The 16,436-nt window shown below is 52.4% G+C and overlaps 1 protein-coding gene across 4 annotated transcripts in view; it reads left to right on the top strand.

Moving 5' to 3' along the window:
* Positions 1–16,436, top strand: part of Ppfia1 (PTPRF interacting protein alpha 1) — an 89,315-nt gene that overhangs the window by 70,736 nt on the left and 2,143 nt on the right. For 2 of the 4 annotated variants that reach the window (XM_071615969.1, XM_027944217.3), the window contains exons 20-27: positions 2,398–2,479; positions 2,577–2,777; positions 4,956–5,018; positions 10,219–10,394; positions 10,474–10,571; positions 12,093–12,268; positions 13,022–13,090; positions 14,128–14,293. In XM_071615969.1, the coding sequence (XP_071472070.1) occupies positions 2,398–2,479; positions 2,577–2,777; positions 4,956–5,018; positions 10,219–10,394; positions 10,474–10,571; positions 12,093–12,268; positions 13,022–13,090; positions 14,128–14,293 (1,031 nt within the window). The remainder of the gene's footprint in view (positions 1–2,397; positions 2,480–2,576; positions 2,778–4,955; positions 5,019–10,218; positions 10,395–10,473; positions 10,572–12,092; positions 12,269–13,021; positions 13,091–14,127; positions 14,294–16,436) is intronic. The other 2 variants (XM_071615970.1, XM_027944216.3) reach the window with 1 other exon arrangement.

Below are 16,436 nucleotides of genomic sequence, written 5' to 3'. Positions count from 1 at the left end.
AAAATGGGTAGTTTGGTTGTTGACACGTGATGGCGTGCATAGACGGGTGCCCTTACCTAGATGGGAAGTCAAGTAAATGGGTGTGCTCTATGTAGCTGTTCAGCCTGTACAAGTCACCATTTTGGAAAAGTCGCTGCCTGTGTTGGGGCACGCTTAGCAGCAAGTGACCCAGCTGCCTAGCTCCAAGGCCCACTGCAAAGCAGGGAAGTGGTTGATACCACCAGCACCACAGGGAGGAGTGGGCTGGCCGTGCCAGTGCCCTTCAACACGGGCCTTCTCCCCGAGAAAATTGGAGCTCTGGTGTTTCCACCTGGGGTGGTAGCACAGGTCAGGTGCCAGTTTGGTTCACGGAAGCCCAGTAGGAGAGGCAGCCAGGATGGCCAGAGGCCTGGGCCAGCACCCCTCTGGGTTGGTTCCACCTGTTCCTAATGTCTGGGACCGTGGTGTGCAGTGTCCTACCTCCACTGCCTTCTCCTTCCCAGAGCTGCACTCTCTCCTTGATCCTGGTCCCTGAAGCCCAGAGGGGCTGTCGCAGGGTGCCGTAGTCATTGCCTAGAGCAGCGCATGCCTGGCCCCAGGGCTGGGGACTACTCTGCCACCTGCTGTCTCATCAAAGTCACTGGCAAAGTGCCAAAGGCGTGTGACCTATTTAGTCCACGTCATGAAGGACACCTCCCAGGGAGTGACCCCAGGGAGGCTCACCCAAGAGTGATCTGCACTGTGCAGTGTGGCTTCCCCGAGCCATTAATTAGGTCGTAGCCGCTGTCCTGAGGAGGTTGCCTACGCAGGACTCCTCCCCTCGCTGCTGCCAGATTGGCTCCTGGGGCCTCCGCGCCCTCCTGTCCAGCGCGCCACTCGTCTACTGGCCTTGGTTTCCTCTGTTCATGAATGGCTCTCTTGTTTCAGTTCAGAAACCTTGGTGTTTGTTATTCTACCTGAGATCAAAACACTCACTGCTTTCTTGGTATAATCACTGTTAGCTAATTTAACGCCTATTATCCCCAGAAGCCTACTGGTGACCTCAGGAACTCTTTTTTTTAAATTTCCGCTGCAGCGTCTCAGGAAGGTAAACTGTGATTGTGCCTCTAGGGTGGAAGAAAAGGCCATGACTGTTGAAGGTTATTGACAGGCCAGTGTTTATCTTTAGCAATAAAATAGTTTATGAAATATTCTGCACATATTATTGCAGAAAGATAGCTGACTAAAGGTAACCTAGGAATTTAAAAATGACTTGAGCCCACTGCAGTGGCACATGCCTGTAATCCCAGCAACTCTGGAGGCTGAGGCAGGAGGATCACATGTTCAAGGCCAGCTTCAGCAACTCAGTGAGACCCTGTCATGAAATAAAACATTAAAAGGGGGCTGGAGTTGTGGCTCAGCGGTAGAGCACTTGCCTAGCATGTGCGAGGCCCTGGGTTCAATCCTCAGCATCACATAAAAATAAATAAATAAAGGTATTGTGTGCAGCTATAACTAAAAAATATTTTAAAAACCCCACACATTAAAAGGGTCGGGGGATGCAGCTCAGGGATGAATCACGCACCCCTGGCTTCAATCCCCAGTACCAAAAAAATATGAAAGTAAGTCAAGGAGGACACTGTGTGGCTCAGTGGTAGAGCTCGTGCATGGCCATGGGCTCCATCCCTGGCACCAAATTAAAGGGAGAAAGCCGACTCGGGAGTGTCCTGATGGCAAGCCCACACAGGGGCCCCTCCTCTCGGCTGGCCTGTTTCTAAGTGTCAGTGTAGGTGACCACATGAAGTCAGAGGGGTTTCTTCGTGCTTCTAGAGTACTAGCTCCAGTGTAGACATGTCACTTGAAGATGGCAGCATGGCGAGTCATGACACAGTCCCACCACCCCACATGCCTCCTCATGTCACCCTGTCCTGAGTTCTGGAGAGGAAGCCTACGGGCCAAACCAGGACCACCCAGGGACACACTCTGGCCAAGGCTGCAGAGCCGAATGGCAGTGTGCAGGAAAACCGGCGTCATCGCTCACTTGCTTTAGATCGCAACGTTTTTAGTGTTAAAATCTGTGGTGTTCTCCATTTCTAAGACTCTTCACCAAGCGTGGTTTCCTCTTCGTAGACATTTTTCTTCACTGTTTAGAGAATGGATAAGTGGATGTGAGGACTGCAGTGAAAGCCCCTGCCCACTGAGGAGACGGTGGCTCCATGGAATCAGGGGTCGCCTGCTGTTCCTCGCCCCGGTGTCCTCGGTGGCACGTGCAGCTGGCTGGGTGGATGTTGCTGATAGCATCAGGCTGCAGGGGACTGACGGGAATGAGAATGTCTGCTGCTGCCCCTTTGAAGTGCTCAGAGAGGGCACTTGGCAGTTCGTTCACATGGGTGCTGATGGTGCCAGTCTGTCCTCAGTGTCTCCTTGTTCTGTTCGCAGGCATGAGTTGCTGGAGGAGGCCCGGCGGCAAGGCTTACCATTCGCGCAGTGGGACGGACCGACGGTGGTCGTGTGGCTGGAGGTGCGCTGGGGGTGGAGCCGAGGGCCTGTCCCAGGCAGGGGCAGCTGTGGTGCTCATCCCCTGCATTAACGCTCTGCCTTGCCCACTCTGTCTCCAGCTCTGGGTTGGGATGCCCGCCTGGTACGTGGCTGCCTGCCGAGCAAACGTGAAAAGCGGGGCCATCATGTCAGCCCTGTCCGACACCGAGATCCAGCGGGAGATTGGCATCAGCAACCCCCTGCACAGGTTGAAGCTGCGGCTGGCCATCCAGGAGATCATGTCGCTGACCAGCCCATCTGCCCCTCCCACGTCGAGAACGGTGCGTTTAGCGGGGTTCAAGGGAGGGTCCTCCTGTTCTCCGGGGAGAAGGAACCCTGCCCTCAGAGGTGCTTTCCAGTTAGTAAGCACACTACCCAGGGTGGCTCTGATTCAGAGTTGCAGTGTTCAGATACCCCAGAGATTGCCACTGGGAGCTGAGTGGTCCAAAGGAACTTGACCAAATGTTTTTGTGAAAGCACAGCTAGAAAGGCCTCGTTTAAAAATAAACAAATATGAATCTATCAAAATTGAATCAGTCTAAGGGCTTTTGGGGAGGGAAAAAAATTAGCATTTTAAGTACATGCTTTATATAAAACTTGGAATTTCATTTTCTATTCCATAGTGGAAAGTAAATGATCAGCGTTTGCACTGTACAAAAGGACACTTGTGAAAAGCACATGGTGGGTGTGAGGGTTCTAAGGTGTTATCAGAGAACGCACATAGGGCAGTACCCAGTAATCCTGGGCTGTGCCCTCGAGCTCCTGCCCTGCTGGTGGAGGGCTAGCCGTGGACTGGTGCTGTGCTGCGTGCAGAAGGATTGGCCCCCTCATCCTCGTATCTGGCCCTCCCCCACCCCCCGTGCCCTGTGTGGGAGCAGCAGGCCTGGAGTGCTGCCGGGTTGCTGTGGCGCCCTGGCACTTCCTGGCTCCGCAGGCCGCCACTGACCCCAGCGCATGCGTGACTGAGAGTGGGCTGACCCTCCACAGACTGTCTCCCAGAATTCTTCACTCCCTGCTTTCTCCCATGGCAGCTAAGAGGCAGCAAGGGCATCCCCACCCTGTCATTCTGGCTCTTGGCCTACAAGTGTTTTCCCCTGTGGCTGGGGCCAGCGCTCAGGGCCCAGTACAGGTCGTGGCCTGTGGGTGTCTGACCGCCGTGATTGCTGCTCATGTGGTGGGGGGGTACGAGCAGAGTCCCCAAGCAGGGGGTTGAGGAGGTGAGAAGCCATTCTGCGGAGAGCATGGATGGTTGTTGGGTTCGGGGGGCCGCCTCCTGATTGGCAGAGTTGAGATGTGGCACAGGGCTGCCCTGCCCTGTACTTTAGCCTACCCTGGAGAGAGGACCCCTGCCTAGAGCCCAGGAGCCAGACTTCTGATGAGCAGACTTCTAGCCCCAGCCTGACTTGAGGCCACAGTTCCTTTACAGAAAAATGTTGAGATACTTTTACTTGTCTCTGCCTTTTTTAAAATCAAAGACCTTTGGAAATGAGCTAAGGAGGCTTGTTCTTGCTCATGGCTGAGAGTGCTCGTCCTGGGGGAGCACTCTAACCAGATCAAGTCAGCTTGTACTCAGGAACAGGGACTAGAGTGCACAGCAGGCAGACTGCACTGCCAGCGCCAGCCCAGAAGTGGCCCTGAGGTACTCAGAGGGCCTGCAGCGTGGCCTCCAGCTAGCCTGATGCCCTGCGCCTCGTAGTGCCCACCCTGGCCCCTTGGCTCCCTCTGGCTTCAGCCATTGGGCTGAGAGCAGCTGTGAGCCCTTGCAGCGAGGAGCCTTGGGAGAGCTGCAGCACAGCCTCCCGCTCTGTTGTCCCTTGTTAACTGTATCTACGTGGCACTTACATTTTTTGGTGGGTGGAGGTTGGTGTAGGGTTTCTTTTCTTTCTTTTTCTTTTTTTTTTTAATATTATTTATTTATTTTTTAACAATACCTTTATTTACTCAGTTATTTTTATGTGGTGCTGAGGATCAAACCCAGTGCCTTATGCATGCTAGGCAAGCACTCTACCAGTGAGCCACAGTCCTAGCCCCTGGTGTAGGGTTTCTTTTGGGGTTCTGGGGTCAAACCCAGGGCCTTGCACACCCAGCATACAGTCTACGTGGGAAGACTGTTGTGAGTACCTTGAGTCAGTCGTCACTAGGGGACTTCAGACTCGCCAGAAGTGGCAAGTGGGTCTTCCTTTGCCTGTATTTGGGTACTGTGGGGGGAGGTGCTGGCATCCAAGCTCAGGAAATCCTGTGCTGCATAGTGTTGCTGACCACGTGGGGCAGAGTGTGGTCATTCCTCAGTGGGAGGAGCTTGGGTGTGTGTCCTGCCAAACTTCTGTGGGCTTCTGAGCTGGAGCTATGCGAGGAGCCCCTGCTCGGCCCCTTCTCTGCCTGTGGCTTATGTGTGTGCCTCTCCTCTTTATCACGCTTCCCCCTGCCCTGGACGTGGCTGGTGCGCTGGGTCACCTCAGACCACAGGAAATGTCTGGTTGACACACGAGGAGATGGAGACCCTTGCTGCCACGCCACACACGGTCAGTCACACCCTGCAGCTCGCACCCCATGGTGCGCTTGCCGCTGAGTCCAGCTGATTTTTGCCTTTTTGTTGAAAACTAAAACTATCAAATTTATTTTGTATTTAATTGTTTCAGATAAGTATTCCTCTTAGGTTATTAGTTAAACGTGTAAAGTAGAATTTTGTGCTTTGTTTTAGATTTTTTTTCTGGAACTTAAAGCTGGTAGCCTCACTCTGCTTGGAGTGATTGTAATTTCTCTCTGCATTTGGAGAGACTGCAGTTTAGCACCGTGGATCGTCTGACCCCAGCTTGCTCCTTTGACAGCTGTGGTGCATGAGAGTCTGCTCCCTGCATGGCTGGTGTTGGTGGTGCGTGCTGCATGATGTGTGGTGCTGTGGACGTTTGCTCCCTCGTGCTGCACCCGCCCTGCAGAGCTGACGTGGCTCACCTCTACTAATGGTCATGTTCTTTTGCATTCCTAACCACGTGACGTCAGGAAGACGAGGAGGGAAGCTGGGCTCAGGTTGGAGCTTTTCTATGATACCTTCTTCGCTCTGTGTTGGAGTACGAAAACTCGTACAGTTTGCTTTTCTAGGGGTCTTAGCGTCTTAATCAACTAGTAGTGTTTTTAATGATCTGAAAACATTAATCAAGTGAAGCATAGGATTAAAGAGTGCGTCTCATGGACAATTTTGAATGTCCCTCCTGAGGAGCCGTGGAAGCTGAACCTGGGATCTTTCACACTCAGCCCTGCAGGTGGCTCCTGAGGTTGTGCACACCTAGCTCCATCCGGGGTAGCGCTAGTCAGACCAACTGGCAAGAAACCATGGGACACAGTACAAAACTCCAGCGCTGGCAAGGTGCCTCCTCCTCTCTGTTGGCATTTCACTAAGAATATCCTAACACTGTAGGTTTAAAGATTTTATTGATGATCTCAGAAATAAAGCCTCTTGGTCTGGGGGTGTAGCTCAGTGGAAGAATACTTGCCTAGCGTTGGCAAGGTCCTGGATTTGATCTGCAGTACCAAAAAAAAGGAATAGAAATGAGCGAGAGCTGTTTCCTCCTCTGGTACTTTTGAAGTATAACCAGTGACGCTGGATGCCCCAGCCATGCCTGTCGTCCCAGTGACTCGGGAGGCTGAGGCAGGAGGATAGCGAGTTCCCGGCCAGCCTGGGCAACTAGCGAGACCTTGTCTCAAAATAAAAAATAAAGAGGGCTGGGATGTAGCTCAGTGGTTGAGCACCCGCGGTTCCATCTGCAGTGTGCATGGACGTGTGTATAGATGGACGTGGAAAGAGGGAGGTAGGAGAAGAGCACCCCGCTATCCCACTTTTCGTCCCTCTTACACCAAGGAGGAGTGGCTGTGGACGCTGGGTTTCACCACCCTGGGCTAGGGGTCTGTGGCTCCCTCTAGGCATAACCTCATTAATTATCATTTAGGCCTTTTGTGGGACCAATAAGGACTATCAGTGGGTTAAATAGGACTCATTTCTTAATTGCTTAAATTTCAGGGCATTTTACGGGATGACACTGAACACTATCAGCAGTTGAATGTGAAATTGCCAGCATCAGAGACATGCAGGAGACATTAAATAGCTTGACACGTACCCTTGGCCATGGAACCATGACTAGGACTGTGCAGGTGCAGGGTGGCCCACCATGCTGTGGCTGGCCTCTGCTGGTGTCACTTTACTCCAGGCCAGGGCAGGCACACAGCCTGCTCTCCCTGCTGCCCTGCAGTGGCAGCTGCTTGTTCTGTTTCGTTTTGGTGCTGGGGATTATACCCAGGGGTGCTCTACCACTGAGCTGTGTCCCTGCCCTTTTTATTTTTTATTTTGAGACAGGGTCTCACTAAGTTGCTGAGACCGGCCTCCAACTTGCAATCCTCCTACCTCAGCCTCCTGAGTCACTGGGATTACAGGCATCATCAGCTCTTAGCCAAGAGGAGATGTAAACTGCCCCTGGACCCTCAGGGAGGAAGCACCGAGGCGCTTGCACTTAACAGATAGGAGAGTGCTGCTGTGTGGACACTGCCAGCTGCCAGGAGCCTCCATGAGCAGGACCAGCACAGAGCTCCATCTCGCTGAGCACAGCTGGGCCTGAGGGTGTGAGTGCACACTGTGTGGGGGTGCTCTGACGTGAGCCCCTTCTTGCTGCCGGCAGTTCCAGTACAGCCATGCAGACTGTGAAGAGTATGTGCTACGAGACCAGAGACCGTGGCTCCTGCGGGTTCTGCTTCCATGTATTGCCATGGTTTGGTGTTTTGGTTGGTTGGTTGGTTTGTTTATTTTGGGGTACCAGGGTTTGAACTCAGGGGCGCTAGACCACTGAGCCACATCCGCAGCCCCATTTTGAATTTTATTTAGAGACAGGGTCTCACTGGGTTGCTTAATACCTTGCTGTTGCTGAGGCTGCCTTTGAACCCGCAGTCCTCCTGCCTCAGCCTCCTGAGCTGCTGGGATTACAGGTGTGCACCACTGTGCCCAGCTTGGTTTGTTTTTGGTTTTTTTTGTTTTTTGTTTTTTTTTTTTTTGGAGACAAGGTCTTGCTGAGTTGCAGGGGCTGGCCTCAAACTTGTGATCTTCCTGCCTCATCCTCCTGAGTTTCTGGGATTGCAGGCGTGGGCCCAGCATTACAATTCTGTAGTAGACATTTTCTTTACTTTTTCTGCCCATTCAAGAATACATAGCCTGTAGAGCAGAAGACGGCCTCCAGCCTCCATGCTGTGAGCAGTAGGCCCAGGAGGAGGGTGGAGAGAGTGAACTGGTGGTGAGACCACAGTGTGCCTGTCACCTCACTCCCAGTTGTTCAGAGGAGCATTGTTTCCTGTTGGAATTTGAGTCGCTCTTTCCAGCTTGACTGGAACAAATATCACATTGGATGGACGTGGTGGTGGTGTGTGCGCCTGCAGGGTTGCTGTGAAGGTGACCTGGTCTTGGCTGGAGGGCGCCCGGGCTTTCCCTGCTGTGTATGTGCAGTTATGTTTGTTTTTCATTGTACAAACCTCACACGCGTTCGATTCATCTGAGAATTTTACAGAGTTGAATGCCATTACAAATGATGTGTGAGAACCTCATTTTCAACTTCACTGCTAGTATTCAAAAACACTTCCCTCTCGCTCTTTCTTCTCTCCTTTCCCTCCTTCCCTCTCTCGCCCGAGCCACTGTATGACTGAACCACATCCCCAGCCCTTTTTATTTTATCTTGAAACAGGGTCTCACATAGTTGCCCAGGTGGGACTTGAACTTGGGATCCTTCTGTCTCCGCCTCCCAAGTTGCTGGCCCTGAAGGGATAGCCATGATGCCCAGCCTAGAAATACGGTTCACTCTCACGCATCGGCCTCGCACCCTGGAGCTCTGCTCAGTGCGCGTGTCGGCTCTGACAGCTGTCCTGACCCTAGAGTCCTGTCCTCTGTAAGGACTTGGTCTCTGCCCAGCAGTGTGCTCTCTCATTCTTTCCTTGCTCTGTGCGGTGGCCAGGCCTCCAGGGCAGCGCTACTTAGAGCTGGTAGGATGGGCGCCACTGCCTGCTCCCTGCTCCCCTGAGGAGGAGGCCAGCTGTAGACGTCTGTGGCTGCCTGGCCTCAGGTCAGGGCAGTCTCCGTCATCCCTCAGTTGCTGAGGCTGGTCTTGAACTTGCCATCCTCCTGCCCCAGCCTCCCAAGTTGCTAGGATTGCACACGCGCACCACCACACTGAATGGTTTTCTTTTCCAATCTCTTCATGTAGGGTAAACTTCATTGATTTTTTTTTTTTTTTTTTTTTTTTTTGTGCCCTCCAAATGTTGAACTAATCTTTGTGCCTGGAATAATGAACCCCATTAGTCAAAATATCTTATTTTTTAAATATTTTATTGACTTGCTAATATTTTGTTAGGGATTCTTACATGATTGTTTAGTGTTAATTTTCAGCTATTTGGGCAGTTTCTAGCTATCTGCCTCCTTCCTCCACCTCCAGGTGGCTGGCACCGCAGCAGCACCACTGCATCTGACCTGTTGAATTCTGATTTATTTTATTAAGGTCAGAGGACACCCTTTGTGTGATTCCTGCTTCTAAATATGGTGAGAGGCAGTGCACCTCAGTGGTGGGCACGTGCGCGGCATGCCCGTGCCCAGGGTTCAGTCCCCAGCACCATCTGAGGAGGGCTCCTGCTGCACCGGGCCTGGCACACAGCTCTCGCCCTGCTGCTCCATGGGGCAGAGGTTGCTGGGGCCCAGCAGCTCCAGGCTGGGCTGTGCTGTGCCAGTCTGGTATCTTCATCCCTTGGCACTGAGGAGCCAGTGAGCTTATGCCGCTGCCCGACTCAAGCCCAGCAGCTTGGAAGGACTGTGGGGAGGAGGAGAGGAGAGGGCTCTGTGAGGTGCAACCAGAGCAGGGGGTGACGTGCGTCCTTCGGAGCACTTCCTTTCCGTTACCGTCTTCTCCAACCAGTGATTGAGAGAAGAGTGTCGATGTCTTCTGACTATAATTGTGTATTTGTCCCGTTCAGTCCTGTTAGTTATTGGTTTATTTCTTTTTTAAAACTATTTTTTACTTTTTAGCTGCAGTTGGACACAATACCTTTATTTTATTTATTTTTATGTAGTGCTGAGGATGGAACCCAGGGCCTCACACGAGAGATGAGCATGAGCCACAACCCAGCCCCTTAAAACTATTTTCACACTTACTTCTCCGGATTTTGAAATACACAGATGTTTTGCTTAGGAAAGAAAAGGGTTGAAAAATAAAGCTAGAACCAAGCAGGGGTGGTGGCACTGCCATCGGGGAGGGAGACACAGGATCGCAAGTTCAGGGCCAGCTGGGCAACATAGTAAGGCTCTGCCCCAAAATGGAAAAGAAAAAGGGCCAAGGATGCAGGGTTCAGTTTCCACCAAGACCAAAGCCCGCCGCCCGCCCGAGGTGTCCTAGCGAGCAGGGCTGCTGTCCTTCAAGCTTGTTCATGAGTCGTTACCTCCGCCCCATGGGGCTGCTGTAGGGCAGCTGCTCAGGGGACACTGCTAGGCCGTCACCATTTTAGTGTGATTTGGTAAAGAAGTTAAATTTTTATTATAAATGAGTTAAATTTTTAATTTTTGTATGAAATTTTACTAGCATATTTTAAATGTGGGAACACGTCAAGTTATTTAGAAATTATAGAGCAGTTTTGCCCTTAGTTTAGCTTTCAAGAATATGTAGCAGTGAGAAATCCAACCTCCTATCATCCACTCGTTATGAACAGACGCTCGCATATGGGGACATGAACCACGAGTGGATCGGCAACGAGTGGCTGCCCAGCCTGGGCCTCCCTCAGTACCGCAGCTACTTCATGGAGTGCCTGGTGGATGCCAGGATGCTGGACCACCTGACCAAGAAGGACCTGCGGGGGCAGCTGAAGATGGTAGACAGCTTTCACAGGTAAGCGGCACCACGGGCCCACTCCCAGCCCAGACTTGACGGCCACTGTCTCCTGATCTCTGCTGTTGTTGGTCACTAGGAACAGCTTCCAGTGTGGAATCATGTGCCTGCGAAGATTGAATTATGACCGGAAAGAACTGGAGAGGAAGAGGGAGGAGAGTCAGAATGAAATAAAAGGTGAGTATTTGTGCCCAGAGGATGAAGTGTATGGGCTTGGATACCCCTGTGGCCCATACAGCAGCCTCAGTGATGAAAAAAATCAAGGGCAAGAACTTAAAAAAAAGACTGGGGCTCAGCAGCAGGCACTGGCCAAGCATGCTCCAGGCCCTGGGCGCCATCTCCAGCACCCAGAGGAGGGCAGGGAAGGCTTCAGGTGGAGACGGCTGTGCCGGCCTCACCCAGGAGAGAATGGCGAATGCCAGTCCCTGGAGAGCACTGGTGCCTGCATGAGTCTGAGCCACATATCTGGGGCTGCTTTTCTCCTGGGACTTCAGAGGTCTGAGCCACATCCCTGGTCCTTCTTATTTTATTGAGACAGGGTCTTGCTAAGTTGCTGAGACTAGCCTTGAATTTGCCATCCTCCTGCCTTAGCCTCCTGAGTCGCTGGGATCAGAGGCGTGCGCCACCACACCCAGCTAGTTTTCCTCCTATTGCCTATGCCAAATGTGCTGCTGCTCAGCAGTGCTGTCCCCCCACCCCACCCCGTGCTGCGTCACTGGGGTGAAGTGTGAGGCACCAGTGCTCTGGGGTTCGCCCAGGGCCACATGCAGAAGCACCAACTGCACCTGCAGCTCTGCTCCCACAGAGCATGAGGCCCTGAGCAGCCTTCAGCCTGTCGGGGAAAGGAGTCAGGTCCATCAGCCGGAAACGGGCTGTAGCCCAGGAGGCCCTGACTGCCCGTGGAGCCAGGAGGCCACTGATCCCAGCAGTGGTGGTGGGAGGGAGCCAGCCACCCTGGAGAGCGGCAGCCCCCGCACTGCTCTAGGCCTCCATGCCATCTCTGCGGCCCTGCAACGGCCTTGTGCATCCCTGGTTCTCCCTGAGAGAGAAGCTAAAGTGCAGTTGGAGGAGGCCATTTGGATGCCACTTGCTCACAGTTGTGTCAGCACAAGTCTTGGGAAAGACCACAGGTTGGCGTTGGCACCGACAGGTACGCACAGCCTTGTATCCAGGTGGCGAGAAGCGGACACAGTCCTCTGCTGTGTTCTTTGTGTCCCTTCTGCATCCCTTCACAGTTAACAAGAACGGCCTTTGGAAGTGGTTGGTGAGCATCTGAGTGGATTTCTAATCGAGCAGATTGTGTAATTTAATTTGCACAAGCTGTCCAAAGTCTTTAAGATGCTGGGTGGTGTCTTTATGTCTCTCTCTTTAAAGTGGGAAAAATGTTTAGGATATTTACCATGAGTGGAAACTTCCAGTCCAGAAGCTGTTTGTGCTGAAGTGAGTGAGGTGTCCAGGTGGTCATAGGGCTGGGGGTCTGTGTGTGAAACGTTGGTCCATGCTGGGGCCTGCTGGGGCCTGTGCTGTCTGGCCTCGCTCTGATCTGCAGAAGGAGCTTCTTCCTGTTGTGCTCAAGAGGAGCTCCGACGGGAGCCCTCTCCTGGGGAGTCTCAGTGCCAGGCGTGGCAGTCCTCAGCGTTTCAGGGGTGTGGTGAAGAGGCTCTCCGAAGCCATAGTCACAGGGTTACTCTTTTGCAGATGTGCTTGTTTGGAGCAACGATCGAGTGATTCGCTGGATCTTGTCAATTGGTCTTAAAGAATATGCAAACAATCTCATAGAGAGCGGCGTTCACGGGGCACTTCTTGCTTTGGATGAGACCTTTGATTTCAACGCACTGGCACTGTTGTTGCAGATCCCAACCCAGAACCCCCAGGTATGCCAGGCCCTGGCCACGCCCCATCCACTCAGGCAGTGTTCAGTTGTTCATGGTGGACAAGAAGGTGACCTCAGCCACTAGTGCTCTCTCTCTCCTATCACTATCCCTCACCCAGTGGTTCAAAATCAGCAGATGCTTTATTAATATTTTTGTTTCTCATCCTTCCATTTTCTGATGCAAGCATTAGATTCTTGAAGTAAACAAAAGAAGATTGTTTCATGGTAGGGCTGGGAGTGTAGCTCAGTGGTAGAGCACTTGTCTGGCATATGAGGCACTGGGTTTGATCCTCAGCTCCACATAAAAGAAAATAAATAAAATAAAGGTATCATGTCCATCTACAGCTAAAGAAAAAAAAAAGAATATTTTATTGTAGTTCTGCTTGTCAACGCAGAGATACACGCAGTTGTTACATCACAGAGAAATATCTGGGTATGCCTCCTGGAGGTCTTATTGACCTTTGCCAGTCTTTTTGACTCATGAGCCCATTTGTGATGTTTGTGTTCTACAGAACGTCGAATGCTTTTGTCAGTCGCCTGACCAGTGCACACAGCACACTTCCTGTGCACTTCCAGGAGGTGACAGGTCCCTCCCTCTGCCCTGACAAAAGCCCTGATGCTAAACATTATCATGGCTCCGGGTTTCCAGGAGTTCAGTTGAGTTTTCGAGTCTCAGTTTCAAAGATAATTGTAATATGCAAACCTTCTTAAAACTAGAATGATGAGAGTTTTGGTGGTGGTTTTGTTATTTCAGGCTCGAGCTGTCTTAGAAAGAGAGTTTAACAACCTTTTGGTCATGGGGACCGACAGAAGGTTTGATGAGGTAAGTTTTCAGTTGTACAGTGTGTGGTGGGGCTGGGGTGGAACCCAGGAGCACTGTATCACTGAGCCACATCCCCAGCCCTTTTTCTCTTTTGAGACAGTGACTTGCTAAGTTGCTTAGGGTCTCACTAAATGGGTGAGGCTGGCTTTGAACTCAGGATCCTCCTGCCTCAGCTTCCCAAGTTGCTGGGATTCTGCACCCGGCTTCACAAAACAGTCTTGTTTTCATTTTTACTATTTTTGATACTCCTCAAAAATGGTTTTCACATCATAAAACTGGTTGCAATCTAGGTATGTAACCTATAAGTTGTGTTTCAAGGACAACTGGATCTCCCACCCCAGTCCAGAGTCCTGTGCTTTGCTGTGCATGGAGGCACGTTTCAGGAGTATATCAACGCCAAATGTGAATATCCTCTCACACAGCCGCGGCTCGTTCATTCCCACGTTAGGTGCTCCTCACTGGGCCTTAGGAGAGCTCAGTGGGGTGGGGGAGAAGCCACCTCCTGTGACGACGAGGCTGGTCAGCAGTGGCCTGGCGTCAGGCGGGGCTCTCTTTATGATGAATCAAGGTGCACCCCACAGCTGGAGAGTGACGTCGCACACAGGCAGTGCAGTGGGAGCAGCACGTCCCCTGGGAGCTCAGGGCACGCCCCAGGAAGGGGTATGCTGCATGGGGACCAGGACACATGCACAGGTCCCACTTTCCTCCCAAAGACAGTCACTCTGCCAGCCGCAACTGTCCTTTATTTGTGTGTTTATTTATTCATTCAGGCAGGTGGGCAGATACAAAGGTAGGTGCGGGGGACTGGACCTGGGACACTGTACCCCTGCGCTACATCTCCAGCCCTTTTCATGTTTGTATTCACCTTCTATTTTGAGATAGGGTCTGGCTAAGATGCCCAGGGTCTTGCTGAGTTGCTGAGGCTGGCCTGGAACTTGTGAGCCTCCTGCTTCAGCCTGTGGGACGGCTGGATCCCGGCTGTGCTGCCTCGCCCCCCTGTGCTTTCACTTAGAAACGAAGCTTGTTTTTGGTCACAGGATGATGACAAAAGCTTCAGGAGAGCACCTTCGTGGAGGAAGAAGTTCAGACCAAAGGACGTCCGGGGCTTGGCGGCCGGGTCAGCAGAGACGCTTCCGGCCAACTTCCGGGTTACTTCTTCTATGTCCTCCCCCTCTATGCAGCCAAAGAAGATGCAGCTGGACGGTAGGTGGTGGGCCGCGTGACCCACCACTCGCTGGAGCATGAGCATCCCTCTTACCTAGAATGGCCATCTCGTGTGCTACCAGACGTTTAAGTGTGGCTGCATGCCCAGATGTCAGTGTTTTAAAATCAGCCCTAACGAGCGTTCATAAAAGTTCAGCAACAATAGAGGATTTTTAAGAACATCTTGTCTGGTTGAATCTGAGCATATTCTCTCAACTAATAAATTGAAGCCCCGGTGGTGTGCTCAGGGCTGTGGCTGCCGTCTTGACGTGGCATGTGGGTGTGGCAGGCAGCCCTGGCGAGCAAGCTCTTGAGATCGCACTGTGGCAGCTTTCAGACCACGGTGTTCACTTCTCTCCACCCTGGGAAAAACGGTGGAGTGATTTTAAACCTGACAGAGTTTTCAGTGTCTGCAAGCCCCGCCTCTACTGCCTTCTGCCCACCACCATGGCCTTTCTGTGTAAGCCCACGTGTGCCTGTCAGGAAAGGGCTGCCAAGGAGACGGGACCCTGCTGGAGGCTGGGTGGAGCCAAGCTGGCCAGCCCCAGGCTTCCCAGAGAGGCCTGGGCTGCTCCCTGGGGTGGCCTCTCTGGCCCCAGGACTCAGCTGGTGTGTGGCTGGGAGGTTCCTGGGAAGGCCCTGCTCTGACCTGGGCTGACTAATGGGAGGCGGTGCGGAGAGGAGAGCCACCCTAGGGTTGAGCCCAGTTCCACTGCTCGGAGGTCACGACCTTGGCAGCATTTAGCTGTGCCCTGCTTCAGCTTCCCTGTCTGTGAAACGGGTGTCACATGGATTCTTCTCACGGAGGCTTGGCTGACTGCACGAGTCGGGGTCATTGGCAGCCCCTCTACCGGGCGTGGGCTTCGTTTGCTCTGTTTCTTGGTGCAGACGATGGGCTGTGGAGAGCAAGTGGCTCTCAGAATGTCCTTTTGGGGTTCAGTGTCTTCTGTCATTAGCACCTCCCACAAGGAGGTTTTGCTCTCACGTCATACGTACAAATCATGGAAAAGCACGTATATAGGAAGTTTTATTAGCTGGACTCTCTTGGTGAGAATGGCTTAGCACAGCATTTTTGGTAAAAGCTGGATTTTCTTTTGCTGGAGTTTAGTAATATACTTAAAGGGCAAAATCCAGTGTGTGTTTTAACTGGCAGCTTTCGGAGGATGAGCATCTTTCTTCTGAGGAGCATGCGGATGACTAACCCATGCCCACTGTGTCGTGGCCCTTGGCTGCTGGTCTATCCACTAGGGACAGTCCCTATGGGCGCTGGGCCTGTGTTCTCATTGTACATTTCCTCCTCACACTGCATTTCTTCTGTTAAATGTTAAGTGCAACAATAAGAACAAGAGTTTAAACTGACTAGAAATAAACCGAGGAGACTTTGTCTCCCAGAAACACTGAAGGTGTTGCAGCTGGTGAGATGGGTGGCTTACTGACTGGGGAGGGAGAGCAGGGGCCACTCCAGCAGCTTTCCTGGGCTCGAGATCCGGACGCACAGAGATAGCCAGTCCCATCAACCCATGGCAAGATGTTGCTCAAAGTGGTCCCCATATACCTGAGGGAAACCAGAAACTGCAGCTGGGGCAGCCGTACCTGCTCTAGGTGTCCTACCTGCCTTATGGTTTGCGAGGGGCTGGGCTCACCCCTGGGGCCTCAGGGTACGTTTCTTAAACAAGAACTCAGCTCTGTGGTCTCCATCGCTTCTAGTTGAAACACACTGGTGTAAGAGAAGTCATTGTCCTAGCCTGCGCCCTGGCTGGACACCCCTCGACCTGCTCTTTACCTCTGACCCATCCCATGAGCAGCGAGTGCTGGGCAGCAGGTTCCACCCCTGTCCTGGGTGGAGTTGGTCCCTTTCTGGCAGCCCTGTCCCAGGGCAGGGGCCATCCCACAGGAACAGGTGCTGGTGCACCTCATAGGGTTCTTGGAGGTTCAGTGCTAGGGCCAAAGGAAAGGTCTGTTTAACCGTAAATGCAGAGATTGAGGAGGAGCCAAGTGACTGCTTTAAGTGGTTGTCCTTTACTTATGCACATGTGTGTTTTGGAGTCATTTCTGTGTGCATAGTGCGCCCTTGCTGTTGTAGAGTAGGTGCCAGTGTCCTCGGGCTCCTGGGAGGTGGGAGGGACCCTCTTGAGCCCCCTGG

Source organism: Marmota flaviventris, chromosome 9 (genome assembly GCF_047511675.1).
Source record: "Marmota flaviventris isolate mMarFla1 chromosome 9, mMarFla1.hap1, whole genome shotgun sequence".
NCBI classification, from domain to species: Eukaryota; Metazoa; Chordata; class Mammalia; order Rodentia; family Sciuridae; genus Marmota; species Marmota flaviventris.
The sequence above is the reverse complement of the archived record's forward strand: the minus strand, read 5'-3'. Positions and strand labels throughout refer to the sequence as shown.